General features: G+C 52.3%; 1 protein-coding gene across 1 annotated transcript; it reads left to right on the forward strand.

The window, feature by feature from the left end:
• Window positions 1–148: 148 nt before the first annotated feature.
• Window positions 149–25,113, forward strand: FOXN4 (forkhead box N4). Its single transcript, XM_055550721.1, has 9 exons — window positions 149–1,624; window positions 13,876–14,021; window positions 18,088–18,212; window positions 18,306–18,419; window positions 18,732–18,859; window positions 19,475–19,571; window positions 20,565–20,772; window positions 23,387–23,779; window positions 24,854–25,113. Exons 1-9 carry the CDS (start codon window positions 1,500–1,502, stop codon window positions 25,111–25,113), a joined length of 1,596 nt encoding a protein of 531 aa, XP_055406696.1. The 5' UTR covers window positions 149–1,499.
• The last annotated feature ends 916 nt before the right edge of the window (window positions 25,114–26,029 follow it).

Consider the following 26,029-nt stretch of genomic DNA (forward strand, 5'->3'; position numbering starts at 1 on the left):
CAGGTGCAGGCGCCCGGCGCGAGCGCTCCCAGCTCCGCGGGCCCCTCCGGCAGCGCGCCGCGCCAATCCGCGCGGGCGCAACTTTCTTAAAGAGACAGGTGGCCTGAATCCGTGTTTACCTGGGGCCCCGACTCGGCGGACAGCACCGCCCTCCCCGGCCCCCAGCAAACACCCGTTGCGGGAGAGAGAGGGGGCTGCAACAGATCTCCACACCCACCCATCTGCTTTCCCCCTGGGCAGTGACGGACTGCAAGTTTTTAATGCACCCAGCATCCTTTTGCAACTTAATTATTTGGGCCTAAACCACCCTCCCACTCACTGCTCCTCAACGCATGCTCGCGGGAGTGCAGTTTGGGGGGCCACTACTGGCAAAGTTTGAACAGGGGTGTCCCTACCCCCTGCGCCACACCCCACCCGGAGCCCCCGGGGCGTGCAAGGCTCGCTGCTGCTGGGAAACGTCCGCTGCAATCCCCTTGACCCTGCCCTGTAACTGACCCCTTGGGGAAAAGCCCCCCTACTTAGCTACTGCGCATGCTCTGAGCTGGACAGCTCCAGAGAGGGAAATTTAAAAACGGTTCGAGCTGCGACGGCGGCCAAATTGCGGAACGCGAGGGGCGAGCGCGAGGGAGCCCCCCCCTCTTCGGAAACCCCGGCCCGCCCCAGGAGCGCCTGCGGCGGCGGCCCAGCCAGGATCGGCTCCAGGTACCGCCTTGCACGGTCTGCTTTGCTTCCCTCTTCCCGGGCAGTGCCCGGCATTGCATTTCCTGGGAGCGGGGAGACTCGGGGCAGGGGTTGCGGGGGGCTGCCTCTCTCTGCTCCCCTTTCCTCATTTCCAAGAATCCTTGATAACTTTGGGGGCGGATCTGAGAGTCTAGTGGGTTTCTGTGTTCGTTTCAGGCTCAGAGTTTGGGAAACTTAAGGGAGATTTCTTTTAAAGACTGTTTGTATGTAGCGGGGGTGGGGGGCTGAGGATGGAGTGGTGGTGGTAGTGGTGGGGGTTTGGATTGGTTTTCCAGCTAGGGCATGTGACATTTCTGAAGCCAGTTCCAGGGTGGGAGCCCTGCGGAGATTATTTCCTTTGCAAGTGGGAATTTGGCTCCCCCAGAGAAACATCCAAGACTTATCAGGCTGTCCTTTTTTATTTTTTCCAAAGTGGTCCTAACTGAGCTGTGGTTGACAATACTAGGCTTGGAAGGGAATCAGGTTTTTCTGATTCCTATTTTGCAAGTCCACGTTTTCCAGGACTTGACATTTGGCTTCTAGAGACTTCCTTTGCCCTTCCCCCATTAATTTGAAAGAGCCTGGAATTTCATTCCATTCTCTTCATTTGCTTCTAAAACCCTGTAGAACTGCCCTGGAAAAGTGACTTGTGACTCCCAGGAATTCTCTAGTTTTTTTTTTTTTTTTTTTTTTTTTTCCAAAGTGTTCTGTTGGTTGAGCTCTATCCTTTTGAATTGGGGGAAAACTATGAGTTTTCCATCCTGTCCACATCGTTGCTGATGGCAGTTTTGTTTTCTGCTTGTCTTTTTCCCAAGGAGATGATAGAAAGTGACATATCATCCATGATGTCAGGAATTATTCGAAACTCAGGGCAAAATCACCACCCCTCTCCACAGGAATACAGGTGAGGGCTTCGACAATAACAAATGACATCTTTTTTAATTGTTTGAGGTGTTTATGCACTGGCTATGGTTTCTGAAACTGCCCAAGAACTACCGTTACATTCAGTTCTGTGATTCTGCAGGCGAACTAGAAGATCTCGGTTTCAAAGGTGGTGTCTCTCTGAGGGTGTGTGACTTGTGGCCTGGGGGCAGTGGGGCCATGGAAACCTGCAGTCTTTAGTCCCCTCCTGGGTGAGAGACTGGGCATCTGGGTGGATGTTGAGACGGCAATAGCAGTTACGGCTTCTCCTCCAGTGAGCTTAACAGGCCTCCAGGAAATGCCCCCCAAGAAAGGAGAAAGGGCTTGTTCAAGGTCATCAGCGAAGGGAGGGAGGAGGAGAACAAAAATGAATCCTCAGCCTCTCTCCCCTGTGAGCCACTGAAGGCCTGCCTGCCCTGGTTCCCAGTGCCCTGCCCCCAAGACAAGCACCATGTGTCCCTGGGTGGAGGGGGCACGGCCCACATGAGGGAGTGGGGACGGGACAGGGGCTGGCCTGGGAAGAGCAGGCTGTCACCTCGGATCAGCCCTGTTTACCCAGGGGCTGTCTGGCCTCCCGGGGCTGCTGCAACTCACCAGCGGTGCCTTTGGGGAAGACCACAGACCCCAATTAGAGGGTGACTGCTTCCAGAAGGCTGTGGATCTGGAGACTGCCTTCAGAGACCTGAACAAGGCCATGCATTCAAACAAGGGTTTGCTGAGAGGCTGCGTGGGTAGGGCTGGAAGCCTAGACACGTGCCAGGTACACAGCAGTTTGTGGGCACCTACTGTATGCCCAGCTTGAGGAGCTGCTCTGATGAGCCCCCATCATACAGGTGGGGAAACCGAGGCTCAGAAAAGTGGAATGCTTTCCCCAAGATCCTACAACCAAAGACCTCTGGGCTTCCTGTGCTGAAAGGTTTTAAACCCTGGCAGGTGGACTGGGGGCAACACCAGAGTCAGGAGCTTGGCTCTGGGGTCAGAATCCCAGCTTCTCTGGTTGTGTGGACCTCACTGAACCTCAGTTTCCCCCTCCATCAAATGGGGACAGAAATGGTACCCACTGCATAGAGTTGTTAGATTAAAAGAAATTTCATCTCTGTCACTTGCCTGCTGTATGATCTTGGGGAAATCCTGGAGGGTTCAGCCTTTCCTTTTCATAGGGATTCAGGGATTTTTTTTTTATGTTAAACAGCATAAATAGAAGGCAGAATAACAAAATACCAACAACAACAATAACAACAGCTGACGGTTTACCTGCCTGCCTGCCCTGTGCCACAACCACCCTATGAAATGAGCACTGTTGGGCCCATTTGGCAGATGAGAAAACCAAGGCTCAGCTAGATTAAACAATTTAACAAGAGGATGCAGGTAGTTACAGGGACAGTGGGGACTCAAACCCTCACCCGGAGGGTACCACGGCCACCACTCCCATGCCCCACTGGTGAAGAGCACAGGGGGTTGGAACAGAGCAAGTTGCTCCACCACCTCACAGCTGTGTGACCCTGGGCAAGTCACTGCCCCTCTCTGTGCCTCAGTGTCTTCATCTGTGACACGAGCCCTGAGAGCCCAATTCGCAGGTCCTTGGGAGGAGGCTGTGCATCCATCAGCCACACCCCGGGAGAGTGCTTTCTTGTGGAGGGGAGCTTTTGTGATTATACAGCGACTCCCCCTAGCCCACTCCCATTTTTCCGACCACTCCCATTTTTCTCCCGGGATAATAGCCCAGGAGAAGTTTATGGGCTTCCCATTCCCCCTCCCGCCTCTCCAGGGAGTGGCTGTGAGCCTGGTTCCAGCCCCCTTGCAGCCCTCCACCCAGCCGCCTGCCCTTCCATCCCCAGGGGCGGAGTTTGGCCGTTAACTCTCAATGGCTGTGCATGGGAGGCTGGGGGCTGGGGGGCGTAGCAGCTGCATTGTCCCCCAGGGAGCTGTCCGGAGTCAGGCTGGGCCTAGACAGCAAATTGGCAACAGCATCCCAGCCCGCCTGGGACCAAGGGATGCAGGCAGCCCGGATTGCCTGAGCAACGGCTAACAGCTCCTGCTCAGCTCCTGCTTAGCGTGGGTTAGCTGGTCTCCCCCTTGGCTCAACACTCTTGGAAATCCACTCTCTTCAGGGTAGCAGGAGACCCTGAGAGGTATTAAGTACTTCCTGTGTGCTAACTCCTTATTCTAGAGATCAGGTCCAACAACTTCCTTTTACAGATTGGAAAACAGGCCCAGAGAAGCCAGAGGAGGCAGGGTGCTGACGCTTGGAACTTCAGGTTCTCCCAGGACCATGAGGCTCAGTAGTTATCATCACAGAGCCTTATACAGGGTATTGACTCCCCAGACCCTCAGTCCCGCCCCTAAGAAAGGAGTGACTTTGGGCAAAAGTCTTGCCCTCTCTGAACAGTGATTTTCTCATTGGCGAATCAGTTGCCAGGCACACGGGAGATATTTTATAAATATGCCTTAGGTGGAAAGATGAATGGATAAGTATCACATGAGAAATAGCACATCCAGAGAAACTTGGGGAAGTTGCATGCCCAAGTGATGACAAAATCCTGTCCTGTGGACCGGGGCAAGCAGACACCACCTGCTTTCCTCTTAAGCTTCCCACTGCATGGAGTGTGGGGGATGGTTTACCCTCATTCCAGAATGGCTCCACTCATTGGTTGTAACCTCCTTGGGTGGGGGTACTCCATCTGGCATGGGCAGTGACCATCCAAGTATCTTTACAACCTACTGCCCTTCTGGGTGTTTGGGGTGGCCAGGATGGCTACTCAGGCTACCTGAGGGCAAGGGACGAGAGGTAGCCTTCCTGGGGTGCCGTCTCCCTTCCGGGTCTTGTGTTTCCACCCCCAGAAACATGCATCTGGCACTCGCAAGCGCACCAAGTCCCAAGCCAAGTTCTAGAAAGGAAAGAGTCTCTTCCAAATTCCTAATCAAATCGTTGCATGTTATGCTCATGTTATCCCCGGTGGGGACTTTCTGAGCTTGCTACAATGGCATTTGATTTTCTTCTTCCTGTAAACGGTTACAGAAGATCTTACAAAAGATGTGTTCACTAAATAAACAGCTCCATGAAATGCTAATCCCTTTTGTGTAAAGGTTGGGTTGGAAACAAGAACAGTTAGTAATGATGGAACAATCTCTTACTAACCACATCTCCAGAAGGCAGGTAAAACCTTCTAGTTATAATCATAGTGTACAGATGGATGGACAGACAGATGTGCCTCTGTGCCTCTGCCCCACTCCCCACAGAGACAATATTTTCTGGGCAAACCCCTCCTAGTAACAACGAAAGGCCAGAGGAGAAAACAGTGAAATGTGGTTGGAGTAGCTGCCTCGTGCCCGTTCTTAGAAGTTATCTGATCTTATCCTCACAGTTATCCTCTGTGGTGGGAATTCTTATTCCATTTTACAGGTGGGAAAACTGAGGCACAGAGGCCTGAAGTGACTTGCCTAAGGTCACACAGCTACAAAGGGACTGAGACACGATTCAAACCGCAAACATCTGTTCCTTCCACTGCACAATTGCTGTATCAACTCTAAGAATCCCCAAGATAGGAAGTAAAGGGTTAAATGTGGGCTCTGGACTGAGAGAGAGCTGGTTGGATGGCATCACCGACTCAATGGACATGAGTTTGAGTAAGCTCCGGGAGCTGGTGATGGACAGGGAGGCCTGGTGTGCTGCAGTCCACGGGGTCACAAAGAGTCGTACACAACTGAGCGACTGAACTGGACTGAGAAGGCAGATAATAGGGTTAAAATAAATCAGTGAGCTCAGGAGTCTATGCCAGGGTAGATGCTAGCAGCAGCAGTCATTCCAGGGGATGGAAGGACTAGGAGATACCGGGCTGGTCTGGGAGGGCTTCCTGGGGGAGGTGGTGTCTAAGCTGGGCAGGAAATGGATAGAAATTGGGGGATGTTAGATGTGTTGGAGCTGAACTGGGTTGAACTCGGGGGAGATCCCTCATCCTTTTGCTACTCCAGCAGGTATGGAATAAATGCCCACAGGGTGCCAGGTCCTTTGCTGGGTGCTGACCACAAAAGAGGGCCTCTCTGTCCTTGCCCTCCTCGAGTGGAAAGACTGGAAACATGTATACATGAATAACTCAAGACAAAATGCTAAATATTCCTCAGACACAACACTGCAAGGACCACCAGGGATGGGGGTGACGAGGGAGGAGCTCTCAAAGGAGGGAGCGGTTAAGCTGTGGTCAGAAGCACAAGAAAGCTCTAGCTGTGAATAAGTGCATGGAACAGCATTCCCAGGAGAGGGAACAGCATGTGCAGACAGAACATGGAATGTTTGGGGAACCTGAAAGATGAGCAGGTTTGCTAGAGCAAAGGGGAGAGGGGAGGAGATGGTCAAGGGTCAGATCATGGCAAGGAGCTTGAGTCTTACTACGCTAATGGATTTTAAGGACAGTGACAGGTTCTGATGTCCCTTGTAAAAGGCTGCTCTGAAAGCTGGGTATGAAATCCACCCCTTCCGCAAACATGCGCCTAGCACTTGAGCCAAACACTGCACTGTGCCCTGCAGTGATCTGCCTGCCCTGAACCAGGAAGCAAGCTAGGCCCTTCCATCACCTCTGTTCTGTGTGTGAGAAAACTGAGGATCAAAGGCAGTGAGTCGCCTGCACAAAGACCACCCCCCCTCCATTAGGAGCGGGGCCAGGACTGCGATCCAGGTCTCCTGGGGCTCACCCACCCCAGGCCCCGCTCTCCTGGCTCATCTTCCATCCCTCCAAAGGATCAATGAACATAGCTAATTGATGAAGGATATTGTTCAGTGTTTTCAGCATGGCCCCCTGGCCAGTGTAGAACAGTAGCCATGGACTCCAAGGATCTCTCTCTTTGCCCAGGGCCACCACAGGGGCCCCTGACCAGTGGCTCCAACAGCATGGAGGTACCTTGCAGCCTGATCCTCTTAAAAATAACATGAATGGCGTTTGCCCTTCCTGCTTACAACTTGCTATAGCTCAGCCATGCTGGCAGAGTATCCAAGTGAAGAGGCTCCAGGGTGGGTGGTTTAAATCCCAGGTCTTTTGCTGACATGCTGTGAGGCTGAGGGGTATCTCCTCCTTTCTCTGGGCCTCAGTCATCCCATCTGAGGAATGGGTGTTGTACGCAGCCATTCCACAGGCTGGCAGGAGACGAGGGAGTTATAGACCTGAGTGGACTGGCAGGAAGGTGGGCATGCCAGGGGGTAGACCTCTCCTCCTTTGCATCCCTAGGTCAGTTAGAAAGTTCTTTCCTTGGACAGAGGGAATTCTGTCTGCCTGCCAGAACAGGGCCTGGCAAGTAGGAGTTTAGGAGGTATTAGTGGAATGAATCAGATGCTTCCTGAGTCAGATCCTCTGCGGTGTCCCTCCCCATGGAGCCTGCTTCATGCTGAGTCCATACCCTGCTGAGGACGTGTACGCTAATCTGAACTGCTAGCATGCCATGCATATTGATGTGTGCTCTGGGGTGTCCCACCTGAACTACACTTAGTCCTCACAAACCCCTATGAGATGGGTACAGGTGTTAGCACCCCCATTTTACAGATGAGCAAACTGAGGCTCAGAGAGGCAGATGACTGCAGACAAATCTCACAGCTATTAAGGACTGGGTGGGGTTCAAAACCAAGCCTGGTGGACCCTAGGGCCTCCACTCACAACCAACTACACAGAAATGCTACAAAAGGAGAAGCACAGGAGCCCTGGGCCCAGGTTTTCTAGGTGCGGTGAGCGCAGAAGATAGCCTTGCAGGGGGCCCACCCCTTCTGATAAGCCCAGAGGCTTCAGAGCGAAATGCACGACGGCCACACGGAACACAAGCGAAGTGATAGGCGCAGAGGAAGCACCTGAACACGGTGGCCCTGCTGTTGGCAGGGCTTCCTCGCCGCTCAGCGGTGAAGAATCTGCCTGCAACACAGGAGACGCGGGTTCAGTCCCTGGGGTGGGAAGATCCCCTGGAGAAGGAAACGGCAACCCACTCTGGTGTTCTTGCCAGGAAAACCCCATGGACAGAGGAGCCTGGCGGTCACAGTCCATGGGGTCTCAAAGAGTTGGACACAACGGAGCCACTGAACATGCACACACGCACCATTGCACCGATAACAGGTTATTCTGATGCTGATTTTCCCAGGGTACCACCTGGCTCCTAACCGGGGTCTGCCCCTCTCAGATGCTCCAGGCCGTGACCCCCTCATAATGGGTCGGTACCCTTCAGCATCCCACTCGCCGGCAGTGCTGGGCTGCCCACCTCTACAGTCCTCCAGGCCCTGCAGGCTGTGTCCTAGTGGCTGCCCCACGGAGATGAGAGAGGCTCAACTCCGACATTCCAGATGGGGAAACTGAGGCCCCGGAGGGACAGGCGGGAGGTGCGGGGGCCCCTCCTGGGGCCATTGCCAGGAGGTGGCTGAGGCCAGCTCACTGGGCTTGGCCTCATCTTTGCTGTCTCTGAAAGGGAGTGATGGTGCCCCCTGGGGTGTGTATGTATTTTAATAAGAATAAGATGAGTGGGGCTGAGCTTTGAGAAGGAAGATTGCCCCCTGAGTGGGTGGAGAGCTGTGGGGGAAACCTTTCATTCAAAAGGGGACTCTGGAGTGCTACCTAGGTCATCTTCTTTTTGACCCCAAAGCTTTCCATTCACTAATGAGGATCCCCAGCTGGCACCCCACTCCAGTACTCTTGCCTGGAAAATCCCATGGACGGAGGAGCCTGGAAGGCTGCAGTCCATGGGGTCGCTAGGAGTCAGACACGACTGAGCGACTTCACTTTCACTTTCATGCATTGGAGAAGGAAATGGCAACCCACTCCAGTGTTCTTGCGTGGAGAATCCCAGGGACAGGGGAGCCTGGTGGGCTGCCGTCTCTGGGGTCGCACAGAGTCGGGCACAACTGAAGCGACTTAGCAGTATATATATATATATATATATATACACACACACACACACACACACACACACACACACACATATATATATATAGCCAGTAATGCTTTATAGATGGGGAAACTGGACGTGTGGGAATCACCTGAGCACAGGTGCGTGGGTTAACTGCTGTCATCCCCCAAAAAGTAACAGTGAAAGTCACTCAGTCGTGTCCAGCTGGAATTCTCCAGGCTTTTCCCTTCTCTGAGGGAATCTTCCCAACCCAGCGATCGAACCCAGGTCTCCCACATGGCAGGCAGATTCTTTACCAGTTGAGCCACAAGGGAAGCCCAAGAATACTGGAGTGGGTGGCCTGTTCCTTCTCCAACAGATCTTCCTGACCCAGGAATTGAACCAGGGGTCTCCTACACTGGAGGCGGATTCTTTACCAACTGAGCTATCAGGGAAGACACATCCCCTGAAAGCCTGGCTCAATGGCAGCCCTGCGGTGGGGACACAGGAATGATGGGTGGGTGAGTGTAGGAGATGGGGCGGGGTGGGGGGGTGACCTGGATGCTGGGTCAGAGAGAGAAGGGACTGCAGGAAGCTGGTAGAGGCTTAGCAAGAGCCTCTCCTGGGCTCTTGGCCTCTGTCAGTATCGCCCTACTCCGCAGGGGAGGGAACAGAGGCTCAGGAGGTGCGGAAGCGTGTCTGAGGTCAGCAGACAGGAACAGCGGGGCCAGGACTTCATCACAGGGCCCCTCAGACCCAGGGACAGGGAGACACACCGAGAGGACAGAGACACTGGCGAGGAGAGGGGGAGAGCTGGAGCAGAGGGACAGGGGTGAGGCAGGATGGGGGTGGGGGAGTGGGGGAGCAGACAGAAGGAGCTGGGTCTTTGCAGTTTCATGCTCCTTGGGCCTTTGCTGGAGGTGAGCCCAGATGGGCAGGCGTCAGTGACATGGTGACCCGGGGTTGGCGGAATGCTCTCCTCCTCGCCCAAAGACACAGAGGGACCCCAGGGCGATGGGGCTGCGTTTGCCTCTTCCTTTGCATCGCAAACGTCCATCATTTTCCAGCAGACGAGAAACCCATTCAAGAGACTGGCACAGGCTCACACACACACTCACTTGTAGCAATAGTCCCAAACCCTCACAGATGGCAGGACAGTTCACAAGCCACTTCACCTCTACACTGACATGCCAGTCCTGGGCGCAGTATGAGACACTGCAGCTCTGTTTATCATTTGTGCCCATTTTACAGGTGGGGAAACAGAGGCTGGGGAATTCAGTGCCTTTCCGAGGGCCTGTGGCTCAGAAGCCATAGTGGTTCTTGAACCACAAAGTCTTTCTCTTGTCACAACTGCCACGGATCCCATGGTTGAGGCCATTTAACATAAAGTTCTCTAGGACAGAGCAGAAAGTAGGCCCCTGGGGACACCTCGAATGAGGAAACTCAAGGCACAGGTTGGGGGAGGTTTTGGGGGCCTTCACACGGCACCATGGAGAAGGGCTGTGTGCCTCTCCTGGGGGCAAAGGAGGGTGGGAGTGAAGGAGACAGATGGTCAGGGCCCCAGGCCGGGCAGTGGGGATGGGACACTCCCATTTAGGCCCCAGAGCATCACCTCCGGGTTCCTGTGACCCACGGTGAAGAGGTGCCTGGAGCCAGGTGAGCCAGGGGCAGCAGGACGTAAGCCAGGCTTCAGGGCCGGCAGGCTCCAGCACAGCTCTGGGCAGCCACAGCCATCGCAGGAGACTGGCAGGGCTACGTGCCAGGCACACGGAGGCTGGCATTCTGGCCTGGCTGGGAGGGAGGACCAGACAACCTCTGGGATGCCGGAGATGGCAGAGGGAGCAGGGTCTGGTTGTCCATCCCCAGAATGAGCAGTAAGCCCCCAAAGCGCGAGGGCGGGGGTCAGACCTGTGCTGAAAGTTGAACACACGCTGTCTCACTTGATGCCCTCAGCAGCCTGGGGAGAAGCGGTCTGTTCCTCTCCCATTTTCCAGATGAGAAAATGGAGACTCAGGGACCTCAAGTGACTTGTTCAAGGTCACACAGACAGGGGATCATAAGGACTCGAACCCACATCTGTCCAATCAAAGCCTGAGCTGTGTGAAGCCCCTGCCACACCCTCTCAGGGCTGTCCCCCACCCCCCGCCCCCTAGAGCTCAGGGAGCCACTAATACACAGCTTCCAGGGCCCCACAGCCTCAGTATGAGACTCCAGGGACTGGGCTGAGCCTTAGATTCTGCAGTGGAACCAGCTCCTGGGTGACGCTGGTCCACAGGGCCCCCGCTGAGAGCCCCAGACTCAGGGTGGGGGCATCTCCCCCAGAGGACGGGGCTTCTCTGCCTGTGGTGCCGCAGGTACAGCCCACAGTGCAGCAGACAGACCCGGGTTTGAGTCCTGGCCACGATTTTGCTTTTGCCGGTCTGGCCTCAGTTTTCCCATCTGTAAAGTGGGGCTACCTCACCCCTGTCCCTCTCCCGAGGCTGTTGCAAGGGCTCAAGGAGGCAGAGGATGGCTAAACCGCTGGATGTGACAGTCACTGTCCTGTCACCCAGGTTCTCTGGATCGGTGGCCTGGGGTCACCCTGTTTGACTGGTCAAGCAGGCATTGAAGTAGCTCCACTGTGTGCTGAGGCCTGGGGTGATGGGGACTGGGGGCCAGCCCTCCGTGAGCCGAGAGGCAGGATCTGGGCAAAGAGATGGCAGGGCAGGACTCACCCACCCAGGGTGCAGAAGGGGTCTCTGAGCTTGGGGTCTAGGTTGCAAAGACTTCCTGGAGGAGAAGGTGCTCCCGGGCTGGAAGGGGCCCACACAGCAAGCCCAGAGTCCCTTCCCTAGTCCTTTCCTGGACAATGACATAGGGAGCAAACCGCCTCCTTTCTCTCGGTCTCAGTCTCCATGTGGGTAAAGTGAGGGGCGGGAATTTGGCATGAAGAAGCCAGAACATAGGATTTGAAGTGAGCCTCCAGGGGTGGGCACAGTTGGGTTGGGGAGAGAGAGCTGAAAGGGCTTTCCTGCCCCAGAGGTGGGACTGTGCTCCCGTGTGGGGGCAGGGCGGTACCGGGGGGGCAGGATGGATGCCAGGCTGCTGCAGGGCTGGGGGCGCCGGGGCGGATGTGTGTGTTGCTGTGGGGGCCAGGGGAGCCTGACGGGGCTCTCAAGCAGCAGGAAAAAAAAGAAAAGATTGATCAGATGAGCACCATTAACAGCCTCTACCACCTGTACAGCTGTGATTCTCACTCTGGGGGACGAAACTCAGAGCATCTGCGAGCTCAGGGCCTCAGCTTCTCCATCTGTAAAATGGGCCTGTCAGAGGACACGAGCGGCACTCAGTAAACGGAAGCCGGTAGTGGTAGCAGCAGCAGGGGCAGGTCTGTGTGACCCCAGAGCCCACCAGGCTCCTCTGTCCATGGGATTCTCCAGGCAAGAATACTGGAGTGGGTTGCCATTTCCTTCTCCAGGGGATCTTCCCAACCCAGGGAGCGAACACTCATCTCCTCTACTGGCAGGTGGATTCTTTACCACTGAGCCATCAGGGAAGTCCGATAGGAACTATTATTTAGCCCAACTTTGTCAATCAAAAACACTGGGGCTCAGAAAGGTTAAGTCAGTGGCCCCAGGGCACACAGGTAAGTGTGTAAGACCAGGATTAGAACCCAGAGTCCAGGCTCTTAAATAACACATCACCTAACAGAGTCACCTGCCTCCAGAGATCCTGCCCCATGGTGATGTCCAGGACCCTGGTGTGTTTACAAGCCCCATGCCATTCAGGGGGCTCTGGTGGGGCCCCCACCTGAGAAACCTGCACCAGGGCTTCACCTCCAATCCTCCTTGGAGCAGGAGGAGGCAAGGACGCCGCCAGGCAGAGCCGCAAGGGCACTGGGGAGCCATAGCAGGTTACTGAGCAGGGCTAGGGCTCCCGCCATCAGGGGCTGGGAGGTCGGCCAGCCCTGGGGCGAGGAGGGGGCTTGGGTGGGCGGCACATCAAGCCTTCAGCCTCACCCCGTGGTCTCCACGGGCCCGAGGGGACAGATGGCATCACCCAGGCCTGGCCCGTGGCTGTCACTCATCCGGATGAGTTATGAGCGGATGGAATGGGCAGCAGCCGGGGGGTGTGGGGGCTGTAAAAACAATTGCAGGGAGACCCCAGGACAATGGGAGCCACGTGCCATGGGGGCAACAGTCGTTTGTCACACAATGGACCTCCAGGGGACAGCAGCCGGGCCAACTGCTGCCGACACGGGCTGGCCGAGTTTTCAAATCGTTTCCAGGCTGTTTTCCTATGAGGCAGCCAATCGCCAGGGCGGCCGGGCGGTCACCTGATGCTAGCTTGGTGGGCTGAGGGCCCAGGCCCCGCGACAACCGAGCAGCCGGTGCCATGGCAACGCTAATTGTGGCCCTAAAACACAAGGAAGCAAGAGCAAGAGAGATGGAGAGAGAGAACCGCTTGAGGGGGGCCATGCAGATGGCAGGAGGGGTGGAGGCTGATGCCCCAGCTGGGTCCACGGTCCTGTGCACAAGAAAACCCCAGGCTCCACCTCCTCCACCCCCAACTCTCTCTGAGGTCCCAGGACACCTACTTTTGAAACTTGGAGCTTAAAATTGGGACGGTGGGCCTCGGGTCAACAGACCAGGAAGTGCCTGGCCTGTGGGGTGGCAGGCATGGTGGGGCTGGCGTGGGCTCCTGGCCGGTTTGCAAACACACTACATTATAACACAGACAGGATGGTGCTGTGAGGTCCAGGGCCCTGGAGGTGTGGGGTGAGCACTTGAAGGACATTGGGGAGCCATGGTTACCCCAAATTGGGGGTACTTGTCCTGGTATTCTTGATGGATACTCTTTCTTTGCATAGAAATAAATGTTTTTGCTCTGGTATTGGCTGAGTTGTGGGGGGCATGTATCCTAACTGGAAGCTCCAGGGGCTGCCTGGGGTCATGGTGAGGAATTCAGGCTGGGGTTCCAGCCCTACCACTTCCTGTTCTGGGTTGGCCTTGGGTGAGTGACTCGGGGCTATGAGCCTCAGTTTGCCCATCTGTGAAATGGGAAGAATAACACCTGCCTCTTCAGGTGACTGGGGGTGTCTTCTGGGTTGCTACCTGGGAAGGACTTGATATGGTGCCTGCCACATAATAAGTGCTCAAACAAACACTAGTTTTATCATTTGGGGGTAGGGATTGAGTAAGATGTGTCTAGTGAATAAATGAAGGAAAGGTTTGAGGATGTGCAATCTGGCTGCTAAAGAGGGCTCCTTAGGGATGGGCAGATTGGAGAGTGAGGTGGCCTGGGGAAGGTGAGAAGCTTCTGGGGTGATTCCAGAGGTGAAGGAGCCCCCAAGAGCTGGCCTGAGCTCCCCGCCCCCGCCCGAGCTCCTGCCCCTCCCTGCAGGCTCCTGGCCACCACCTGCGACGATGACCTTCCCGGGGACCTGCAGTCGCTGTCGTGGCTCACAGCCGTGGATGTGCCGAGGCTGCAGCAGATGGCGAGTGGCCGTGTGGACCTGGGTGGCCCCAGTGTGCCACACACGCACCTAGGTAGGCACAGGGGTGAGGCGGGGCGGCGGGAAGGTGCAGCGGGATAGGGAGACGGGGAAAGGTGACGCCCAGTGCTTCCGTGAACCAGGGGATGGTCGTGGCCAGGTCAGTCTCTCTCTCTCCAGGCCTCAGTTTCTGCCTCTGTAAAATGGGACTAATTCTACCTTCCCCAGAGGGATGTGGTTCGCTGTTTTGCTCATCATGGTGTGCCAGGCCCTGTGTGAGCTCAGATTTCAGCAAAGAATAAAGACAGCCCCTCCCCTCACCCCGGGACATCTAGAACACCGAGAGCAGTCAGCAGGTGACCACCTCTGGGAGCCAATGCAGCCCATGGCTCATTTTTGTGTGGCCTTTGTATTAAGAATGCTTTTACATTTTTCAAAGGTTATAAACCACAGACAAGACAGATCACGTGGCTGGCAAAAGCCTAAAATATTTGCTGTCCGACCCTTTACAGAAGTTCAGTTCCTTTACTTCTTTAGGAGTACTTTGGGTTGGGGTTAGTGGGGGAGACAGAAATTTGGAGTTTGGGACTAACATATACACACTACTATATATAAAATAGATGAACAGCAAGGATCTAGTGTATAGCACAGGAAACTATACTCAATCCTAAAGAAGGGCAATGCCCAAGGATGTTCAAACTACTGCATGATTGTACTCAATTTACATGCTAGCAAGGTAATGCTCAAAATCCTTCAAGCTGGGCCTCATCAGTACATGAACCAAGAACTTCCAGATGTACAAGCTAGATTTAGAAAAGGCAAAGGAACCACAGATTAAATTACCAGCATCTGTTGGATCATAGAAAAAACAAGGGAATTCCAGAAAAAAAGTTTCTGCTTCATTGTGTGGATCACAACAAACTGGAAAATTCTTAAAGCGTTGGGAGTATCAGACCACCTTACCTATCTCCTGAGAAACCTGTATACAGGTCAAGAAGCAACCATTAGAACTGGACATGGAACAACAGACTCATTCAAAATTGGGAAAGGACTACATCAGGGCTGTATATTGTAACCCTACTTATTTAACTTACATGCAGAGTACATCATGCGAAATGCTGGGCTGGATGAAGCACAAGCTGGAATCAAGACTGGCATGAGAAATATCAATAACCTCAGATGTGCAGATGACACCACCCTTATGGCAGAAAGCAAAGAGGAAGTAAAGAGCCTCTTGATGAAGGTGAAAGAGGAGGGTGAAAAAGCTGACTTAAAACTCAATATTCAAAAAACTGAGATCATGGCATCTGGTCTCATCACTTCATGGCAAATAGATGGAGAAACAATGGAAACAGTGAGAGACTTTATTTTCTTGGGCTCCAAAATCACTGCAGATGGTAACTGTAGCCATGAAATTAAAAGACACTTGCTCCTTGGAAGAAAAGCTATGACTAACCTAGACAGTGTATTAAAAAGCAGAAACATCATTTTGCCAACAAAGGTCTGTATAGTCAAAGCTATGGTTTTTCTAGTAGTCATGTACAGATGTGAGAGTTGGACCATAAAGAAGGCTGATTGCCAAAGAATTGATGCTTTTGAAGTGTGGTGTTGGAGAAGACTTTTGAGAGTTCCTTGGAGAGCAAGGAGATCCAAGCAGTCCATCCTAAAGGAAATAAGTCCTGAATATTCATTGGAAGAACTGATGCTGAAGCTGAAGCTCCAACACTTTGGCCACCTGATGTGAAGAACTGACTCATTAGAAAAGACCCTGATGCTGGGAAAGATTGAGGGCAGGAGGAAAACAGGGTGACAGAAGATGAGATGGTTTGATGGCATCACGGACTCAATGGACATGAGCTTGAACAATCTCTGGGAGATAGTGAAGGACAGGGAAGCCTGGCATGCTGCATGCAGTCCATGGGGTTGCAAAGAGTTGGACATGACTGAGCAATTAAACAACTATAAGGGAAAAGAATCTGGAAAAGATTTTCAGATTATATATAAAAAGTTTATATATATATATATATATATATATATATATATATATATATGACACAACTGAGCGATTGATCTGATCTGATATATTCCTCTGTCCATGGGATTTTCCAGGCAATAGTACTGGAGTGGATTGCCATTTCCTTCTCCAGGGGAGCTTCCTGACCCAGGGTTCGAACCCAGGTCTCCCATATTGTAGACAGATGCTTAACCGTCTGAGCCACCAGGGATGTCCATATATATATATATATATATATATATATATATATATACACACACACACACACACACATACATATAACTAAATCACTTTGCTGAATACCTGAAACTAACACAACATTGTAAATTAACTATAGTTCAACTTTTTTTTTTTCTTATGTGAATCATTTTTCAGTGTTTATTGAATTCGTTCCAATATTGCTTCCATTTTATGTTTTGACTTTTTGGTTTTTGGCAGCCAAAAAGCAAAACATAAAATGGAAGTGATATTGTGGGATCTTAGCTGCCTGACCAGGGATCAAACTCACACCCCATGCATTGGAAGGCAATGTCTTAACCACTGATTACCAGGAAAGTCCCAGAAGTTACTATCAGTCTTAAGCCAGAAAAAAACCTTGAAGAATGTGATTTAATATTAATGTTATTCAAGGTGGTGCTGCATACTTCTCCATGGCAGATACTTCAATTTTTTAAAAGGGTTACCACAAAAAATTTTTTTACATACTTTGACTTCTTTAAAGAAAGTATCACAGGGACTTCCCTGGTGGTCCACTGGCTACAAGACTCTGAGCTCCCAATGCAGAGGGCCTGGGTTCGATCCCTGGTCAGGGAACTAGATCCCATATGCAAGCTGCAACTAAAGATCTTGTGTGCGACAGTGAAGAAGATCCTGTGTGCTGCAACTGAGACCCAGCATAGCCAAATAAATAAATAAATATTTGTTTAAAATGTACTGAGCACAGCGCCCAGCACACAGTACCTACTCAACAAACGGCAGCCTGTTTGCAGCCATAGCAAGTGGATTAAATGTTTAGGGACACAGAAAGTGTGTCATAAGAAGAAAAAAAATCAACAAAACCAGTCACTGCAGTACATTAAAAGGACCCATAGTTAAAAACTTATCGCCTAGGAGTATTTCTTTCATTGGACACATTGTTCTTGGCCAAAACATCAGCAGGAGTCAGCACAGTTTTTCTGTAAGGGGCCAGTAAATATTTTAGACCCTGTGAGCCAGATGGTCTCTGTTGAAACATTTCAACTTTGTCACTGCTGTTCAAGACCAGCCATACATAATACGTAAATGAATGGCTGTAGCTATGTGCCAATAAAACTTTATTTACAAAAACATGTTGTGGGCCAATTTGGTCTGGTGGCCAATAGTTTCTCGATCCCTGATCTAGAACCCTGAGGGGACAGCTATGTGACCTTGGGCAGATGGCTTTGCCTCTGAACTTCTTTCCTCACCTATGATGAAAAGATAATAGAACTGCCTTCATGGGGTGTTGGAGGACTCAATGCAGAAAGTACCTTGCACACAGTAGGCATTCAGTGGATGGGAACTGTGAAGTAAGGAAGCCCCTTCCTTCACTGCATCACGCACATCTCCTGTGTGCCTGTCACTATGTGAGGTGTTTGCAGCACTGAGTTATATAAAATGTGGTCCCAGCTCTCGGGGAACTAAGGGTCTGGTCAGAGATGGAAGGACAAAGAAGACAGACCAAAGCACAAAGGATGAGCCCAGGTGGCAGCCAGAGCTCAAAGGAGAGCTGAAGGCCCCAGGGCAGGATCATTTTGAACATCAGCTTTGCTTGATCGGCAGTGTCTACCTAAAGTCAGGCTGGGGCAGTGAGACTCTGTGATAGATTAGCAATGCCTGTCACAGACCCAGCACAGGAGAAGTGGGTAGGTACATCTGCTATTCCTGGGCTGATCCTTGGCAGAAGAGAAGGTGGGAACCCACTCTTCACCACTATCATCCAGAGACATGGTTTGCCAAGCATCTACTATGCGCTGATCCCCAGGGGTAGGGGACAGCTTCATTCTCTGGAGGTGCCCAGGGGTGGGGCTGTCCCTGTCCACAGCCACCATTCCCCCAGCCCAGGCGTCTCTGCGCTTCCCTTTTCCAGGTGCCTTGGCCAGGGCGGCTGACATGCATGTGGCAGCCACCCCAGGCCACCTGCTCCAAGGCCCTCCTGGCATGGCCCCCCAAGGCGTGCTGGGTCTGAGTCCCCTGACCAACCACGGAGCCAGCGTAAGTGCCACCATGCGGGTCGGGGAGCGAGGGAGGTGTCCTACAGGGCTGGGGTCGCCCTCGACCCTCCGTCTCCTTCTCTCCCGGCCCCAGCAAATGAACCAGTGCGCTGTGGGGGGCCAGCCCTCGTCCAGCCTACAGAACCCACCACAGCTGTACTCTGCCGCCTCGCAACCTCAGTTCCCGCTACCCCCAGGTGTCCAGCAGGTACTGGGGGCTGGTGAGGGGGGCCTGAACTCAGAAGCAGACAGTCCTGACTTCGGCTGGCTAGGGACTGCTCTGAGCCTCAGTTTACCCACCCGGAACATGGGAAGAACATTCTTCACCATGTCATGGGGTTGTTCATTTGATTTCCACCCAAAACCCTGTGCTGGGGGGAGACAAGATGATGGTCTGCCAGGGCTATAAACCCTGCGTCTTCAAGATGGGGGTGTTGTGGGGTGATCATGAGTGACTGATGCTCTCTCTCATCATCTCTCTCCCTGCCACCCTTCTTTACCCCCTACCCCCGATGGGAAGTGCGCTCCTGTGGGCCTGTATGGCTCCCCGTTTGGGGCACGGCCTCCCTACCCCCAGCCCCGCATGGCTGTGCATTCATCCCAGGAACTGCACCCCAAACACTATCCCAAGCCCATCTATTCCTACAGGTGAGGTTCTGGGGGGCTGGGACGGTGGGGGACTCAGGGAAGAGATGGGTGAGGGCTGTCTCGAGGGCATCTCAGACAGATGGGTGTGGTGGCCTAGGCTTCCCAGGGGAAGGTTTTGGTAAGTGGGACCCATTCTCAGGACGGATCGTCATGTGGTCAGTCAGTTCCCAGGGCTGAGAACCCACTCCAGACCCTAAGCCCAGTGCTCCACTCTGTCATTCACAAGCTAGCTATGTGACCTTGGGTAAGAGGCTTGGCCTCTCTGAGTTCCCTCTGATGCAGAAAGTCATCAAATAATAGTATTGGGTACTTCACAAGATTTGGGGAAGGCAGTTAAACAGCCCAGTTAATGTCTAAAGGCCCATTAATGATGAGAAAGGGGTAAAAGGATGAAAAGACAAGGTTTCTCAAATCGTTACCAATAGCTGAGCTCAAGGTCAAGGGCAGAGGGTGGGAAAGACATAGAGCCATGAAAAGGTATTTAGAGCTAACATTGTGAGCATCTAGGGGCTGGTACCAACGGGGTTAAGCAGGGCCAACTTCCTGGCAGAGGGGACCTTGGGCTGTCAGCTTGAGATGCCTTCACATCTGGCCTGCCCCACATTTTGCCTCCAGCTGTCTGATCGCCATGGCCCTGAAGAACAGCAAGACAGGAAGCCTGCCTGTGAGCGAGATCTATAGCTTCATGAAGGAACACTTCCCCTACTTCAAGGTGAGGGGCCTCAGCCAGGTTGGGGGTGGCTAGAGTGGCTCTGGTCTCTCCCTGGCACTGCTAGAACCTGGGCCAAACTAAGCCACCCTTTTAGTCCCCTAGTCATGTCCAATGGCACCCCACTCCAGTATTCTTGCCTGGAAAATCCCATGGACGGAGGAGCCTGGTAGGCTGCAGTCCATGGGGTCGCTAAGAGTCGGACATGACTGAGCGACTTCACTTTCACTTTTCACTTTCATGCATTGGAGAGGGAAATGGCAACCCAGTCCAGTGTTCTTGCCTGGAGAATCCCAGGGACGGGGGAGCCTGGTAGGCTGCCGTCTATGGAGTCGCACAGAGTCAGACACGACTGAAGCGACTTAGCAGCAGCAGCAGCAGTCATGTCCAAAGACATGTGCAATGTGCACTCACACAGACATGGGCCAAGAAATCCAGAAAGAGAAGGGGGCATTTGAGCTGGGCATTTGACGGATGAATAGGAGTTCACCAGGTATCTCAGGGGGCAAAGGCTAGAGGGTCAATCTAGCTATTCAGCACAGACTCGGTAAAACATAATGATGCAAACACAGAGAAACTGTGTGTAAAATGAAGAGGGTGTGAGGTGCATTGCAATGTCTGGTTACCTTACAATAAAGTATGAGCACTTAAAATGAAAGGCATTTAATACACTCGACAAATTATCCACATATAGCATCATCTCACTTGCTTGTCTCCTGAGTAGGAGAAAAAGAGCAGATCTGGAAGCCTTGGGCCTTGCCCTTGTGTCTTAACCATTGCCCAGAGCTGAAGTACAGCTGCCCCTCTAATCAGAGCAGGGACCCTCCTGGTTGCCACAGTTCTCACTGCTCCCTCTCGTCTTCCCAACTCAAGGTTAAGCATTGGACACTGTCCCTCCTACTCCTCTAGGCCCAAGTCTGAGATTGCCCCTAGGGAGACAGGATTAGAGAGGGGTCCCTGCAGAGAGGTCTCCCATGGGTCCATTTCTCCCCCCAGACAGCTCCTGACGGCTGGAAGAACTCTGTGCGGCACAACCTGTCCCTGAACAAGTGCTTTGAGAAGGTGGAGAACAAGATGAGCGGCTCCTCGCGCAAGGGATGCCTGTGGGCCCTGAACCTGGCCCGCATCGACAAGATGGAGGAGGAGATGCACAAGTGGAAGAGGAAGGACCTGGCTGCCATCCACCGGAGCATGGCCAACCCCGGTGAGGCCCAGGCGCCCCACCACACACACGCACGCGTGTGCGCACACTCACACACGAGCTTGCACCCTGCCCATCCTGCAATGAGTATAGAATCTCACTAACAACCCCAGTGTCTCCCACAGACATGCCACACAAAACAAGCATGGGAAAGCAAGGCTTCCCTACCTTTCTTACCATACTAGAACAGACTCCCCAAAATAATAATACAGTAACACCCAGCGTGGGCTACGATGTGGAGAAATCAGCACTGTCATGCACAATTGGTGGGAATGTAAAGTGTAAAACTTTCCCAGGGCAAAGTAATATCATGAAACTTTGCAAATTTGGTTCCCAGTTTGGTTCATTTATTCTACTTCTGGCAGTTCATGCTGAAGAAATCAAAGATTTGAGCAGAAAGTTTATGAACAAAGTTATCCATCATGAAGTGATTTCTGATGGTAAAAAACTGAAAGCAATCTAGACATCCTACAATAGGAGATTAAATAGATATAATATTATCCCATGCAAGTATTAGTATTCCAAAAATATTTCTATCTCTACAAAGAAATGTTCCCAATATGATAGATGAAGAAGCAGGTTATGAATCAATATACATAGTGTAGTCACATTCTAAAATGCATATGTAGCCACACCCATTTGTGTCAATTAACGTATATCTTTATAGATATATATGTATACACAGAGACTAGAAGAAATACATCAAAATCTTTACTGTGAATGGAGAGACCACTGATAATTTTTATATTCTTCACATGTTTCTCTATTTTCCAAACTGTCTACCCTGTTCATGAGTTACTTTATTTATTTATTTTTTTTTTAATTTTTTTTTTTTTTAAGATTTTAAATTTTATTTTATTTTTAAACTTTACATAATCCGCCACAGGTATACATGTGTTCCCCATCCTGAACCCTCCTCCCTCCTCCCTTCCCATTCCATCCCTCTGGGTCGTCCCAGTGCACCAGCCCCAAGCATCCAGTATCGTGCATCGAACCTGGACTGGCAACTCATTTCATACATGATATTTTACATGTTTCAATGCCATTCTCCCAAATCTTCCCACCCTCTCCCTCTCCCACAGAGTCCATAAGACTGTTCTATACATCAGTGTCTCTTTTGCTGTCTCGTACACAGGGTTATTGTTACCATCTTTCTAAATTCCATATATATGCGTTAGTATACTGTATTGGTGTTTTTCTTTCTGGCTTACTTCACTCTGTATAATAGGCTCCAGTTTCATCCACCTCATTAGAACTGATTCAAATGTATTCTTTTTAATGGCTGAATAATACTCCATTGTGTATATGTACCACAGCTTTCTTATCCATTCATCTGCTGATGGACATCTAGGTTGCTTCCATGTCCTGGCTATTATAAACAGTGCTGCGATGAACATTGGGGTACTCGTGTCTCTTTCCCTTCTGGTTTCCTCAGTGTGTATGCCCAGCAGTGGGACTGCTGGATCATAAGGCAGGTCTATTTCCAGTTTTTTAAGGAATCTCCACACTGTTCTCCATAGTGGCTGTACTAGTTTGCATTCCCACCAACAGTGTAAGAGGGTTCCCTTTTCTCCACACCCTCTCCAGCATTTATTACTTGTAGACTTTTGGATCGCAGCCATTCTGACTGGTGTGAAATGGTATCTCATAGTGGTTTTGATTTGCATTTCTCTGATAATGAGTGATGTTGCTTTAGATTTAAAAAAATATTGCACCTGCTTTTTTTTTTAATTAAGAGATGTGAAGCTGGGGATATACGAGTGACATGTGAATAGAAAGTGTGACCTGGGAGGCTAATGCCACCCAGCCTTCGGAATATTTGGCTTGGCCCTGTGGATAGCATCATACTTGAAGTTTGGGTGTGAAGGGGATGGGAGTCTAGCTCAGAGATGAACAGTTCAATAAGTTGATCAGGACCATAGCAGGACCCAGTAGACCCTTGGCTGTGAGCTCTGGGGTCTGGTTTGATATCCAGGGCTCGTCCTGACTCCTATTTGGTGTGAGATCTTGGGCGGACCATTTCACCTTCTGGATTCTAAGTGTCCTCATTTCTAAAACGTGTGCAACCCTAGTGGTCCAGTCTCAGAACTGCTGCAGTCAATGAGACACAAGCCAATAACTCAAAATAATTTTGAGTAACTTCCATCTTATTTCTGTTGAAGAGCATTGAGGGAGGAGGATCCAATTTTCAGTCCACAGCAAGGCTTCATGTCTCTGGCTAGGGCCCCCTGTATGTTAATAACTTTTGTCCCGGTCTCGTGGGATTTGTAATCTCTGCCTTACTTCCCTCTTGTAGGCCTGTTATGAGGTTTTAGTGAAGTCCTAGAGTTACAGGATTATTCTATAAAGCACTGTCCCCATGAGGGAAGCCAGTGTTATCTGAGACCCATCTCATTGTTCCAAGTCTCTATGTCATTTGAGATTTCATTCCATTTCCACAACCCCCATGTAGAGTGTGTGAGGCCATCTCATAGATGAAGAGACTGACGTTCTGAGAGTCCAAAAGGCTTGCTAAGATCACACAGCTGATAACACTGGGTTTGAATCCACGCCTGGGCTGGGGGTCCAGGAGCTAGAGGGTGGCTTCTGATGAATGACCTCTCCCACCTGCCTGCAGAGGAGCTGGACAAGCTGATCTCGGACCGGCCGGAAAGCTGCCGACGCCCTGGCAAGCCAGGGGAGCCTGAGGCCCCAGCGCTGACCCACGCCACCACAGTGGCCATGGCCCACAGCTGCCTGGGCGTCTCCCAGCTCCCACCCCAGCCACTGATGACCCTGTCCCTGCAGTCGGTCCCCTTGCACCACCAGGTACAGCCCCAGGCACATCTGGCCCCAGACTCTCCTGCCCCGGCCCAGACCCCACCTCTGCACGCCCTGCCGGATCTGAGCCCCAGCCCCCTCCCCCACCCCGCCATGGGAAGGGTGCCTGTGGACTTCATCAACATCAGCACCGACATGAACACCGAGGTGGATGCCCTGGACCCCAGCATCATGGACTTCGCTCTGCAGGGTGAGGTCGGAGGAAGGGGGCGAGGGGAACAGAAGGGGAGGGAGGGACTGGGGAGGGGGCAGCTAGAAAAGATTGGGGGAAAGGAGAGCCCTCAGCATTTACCCCACAGCTCATTCCTTCAACAAACACCTCCCAAGCGCCTAATCATAGTGAATCACAGCAGGCATTTAGTATACCAGGCCTTGTGCCAAGCACTTCAGAGGCATCATCCCATCTCAGCCTGCGACAGTCCTAGAGGCCACTGCCATTTCACACTCCCGTTCCACCGCTGAGAAAACTTAGACCAAGAGAAATGAAGTCTCATTTCTTCATTCAGACCTCACTTGGCCTGAGGCCGCCTGGCTATATGTGGCAGAACTGGCATTTCAGTCCAGCCCTCTCTGACCCCACATTGTCGATCAGAAACTGCGTCAACTTGCATGTGCCAGCCTCATGCCAGGTCATGCTCTGACCCCCATGGTCACCCTCAGTACGCAGGGAATGCACGAATGAACGAACAAGGGAAGTTCAGATTCAGTGAGGCCTCATAAACCATCCATGCCCTGCTGCACCTACTATGAGCCCGCCAAGGGCCGAGTAATCCACTGCCCTTCAAGGAGTTGCATGTCTAGTGAGGGAACGGGACAAGTTAGCAGGTTAGTTAGTTAGCAAATTACTAACTAGGTCAGTTATAGCTGTGAAATGGGTATGTTTGAACTCACATCTCCCCTCACCTCTCCCTTGGATTACCGTGCAGTTAAAAGGAAATCACGCTTTTGTCCCCTGACTTTGACCACGATGGTGCCACTTAACACAGGGCAAGTGCTTCCCACGCACCCCCTAGTCTAAGCCTTGCAGTCCCAGGAGGTGGGTTCTCTGATCATCTCACTTCCTCCAGAGGAGCCCAAGGCTCCGAGACGGTGGTGATGTTCCCGAGGACTCCTGGGGTGGGAGGGGAGGACCGGGGCTGGACGCTGGCTCCTCCCTACTGTCCTGTGATGCCATGAGTTTAAGCCCCACGTGGGTCTTTGCCGCATCCCTAGGATGGGATTCAAAGTCCTGTCCTTTTGACATGAACGCTCTTGTCTTTGGAAGGGAACCTCTGGGAGGAGATCAAGGATGAAGGCTTCAGCCTGGACACGCTGGGGGCCTTCGGAGACTCCCCACTGGGCTGTGAGCTGGGGGCCTCGGGCCTGACCCCAGTCTCTGGTGGCAGTGACCAGTCCTTCCCAGACCTTCAGGTGACCGGTCTCTACGCTGCCTACTCGACCCCGGACAGTGTGGCCACGTCAGCCACCACCTCTTCCTCTCAGTACCTGGGCGCCCCAGGGAACAAGCCAATAGCCCTGCTTTGACCTGACCGCCTCGCCTGCCCCAGAACATGGGCCCTGGAAGGATGCTCATGGAGCCGGGTGTTGTCAGAAGAAGGGCCCCCTACCCTCCCACAGGCCTCTGAACTGTGGCTACTGGCTGACCTTGCCTGACCTCCAGGGGAAGTTTCTGGGCCCTCCTCAAGTCAGCAGGACAGAAGAGTGGACAAGGCCCCCGTGACGCTCCTCCGAGGCTCGGGATGCGAGGCCTGGCCGAGCTGAGAACAAGGTCTCTCCAGTCTGCCTCCCCGCTGGTTCCTGAACGACCTGCAGCCCACTTTGGGACAGGTGCTCCACGGAAACACCCCGGTGGGAAGGCCTTTAAATTATTCTCCTGGGATGAAACACCTGTCTCAGTCTCCAGCAGACAGGCCCCGAGGCCGGGGTGGGCTGGCAGACTGTCCAGCCTTCGTGGACCAGAGAAGGCTGAACTCAGAACCGGGCACCTGCCCCACTGGCTGGCAGCCCCCTTCCCTCGTAGTCTGTTAGGTTTCACAGGCAGATTCCTGAGCCGCACCAGGCACTGTGATCCTATGTACCTTTATTTATATTTATTGGAGCCCATCCACGCCACCTCTTCAAACCTCGCCCGTGGCCCGTGGAATGAGATTCCATGATCCCTCCCTGCACCCCTAAATGATCCATATATCACATCTCCAACTGACTCTTAAGCCCTCTGCAGTCTTGGGCTGCTTTTTTTAGAAAAAGCAAGCACTTTTGATACAGTGAAACATCCTATTTTTTTAAAATTAGAGACTGGATATTTTCCTAATGCTTAGTCATGATTCAAAACTCTTGAAATGTGCACCTAAGAAGGGAGACTTCTAGTTTGGATTTTGGGGGCTTTCAAGTCAGGATGGGATGGGAGGAATGGGAAGGGGTTTTTTGTACTGGAAATGAA

The sequence above is a fragment of the Bubalus kerabau genome, chromosome 16, assembly GCF_029407905.1.
Source record: "Bubalus kerabau isolate K-KA32 ecotype Philippines breed swamp buffalo chromosome 16, PCC_UOA_SB_1v2, whole genome shotgun sequence".
Classification (NCBI taxonomy): Eukaryota; Metazoa; Chordata; class Mammalia; order Artiodactyla; family Bovidae; genus Bubalus; species Bubalus kerabau.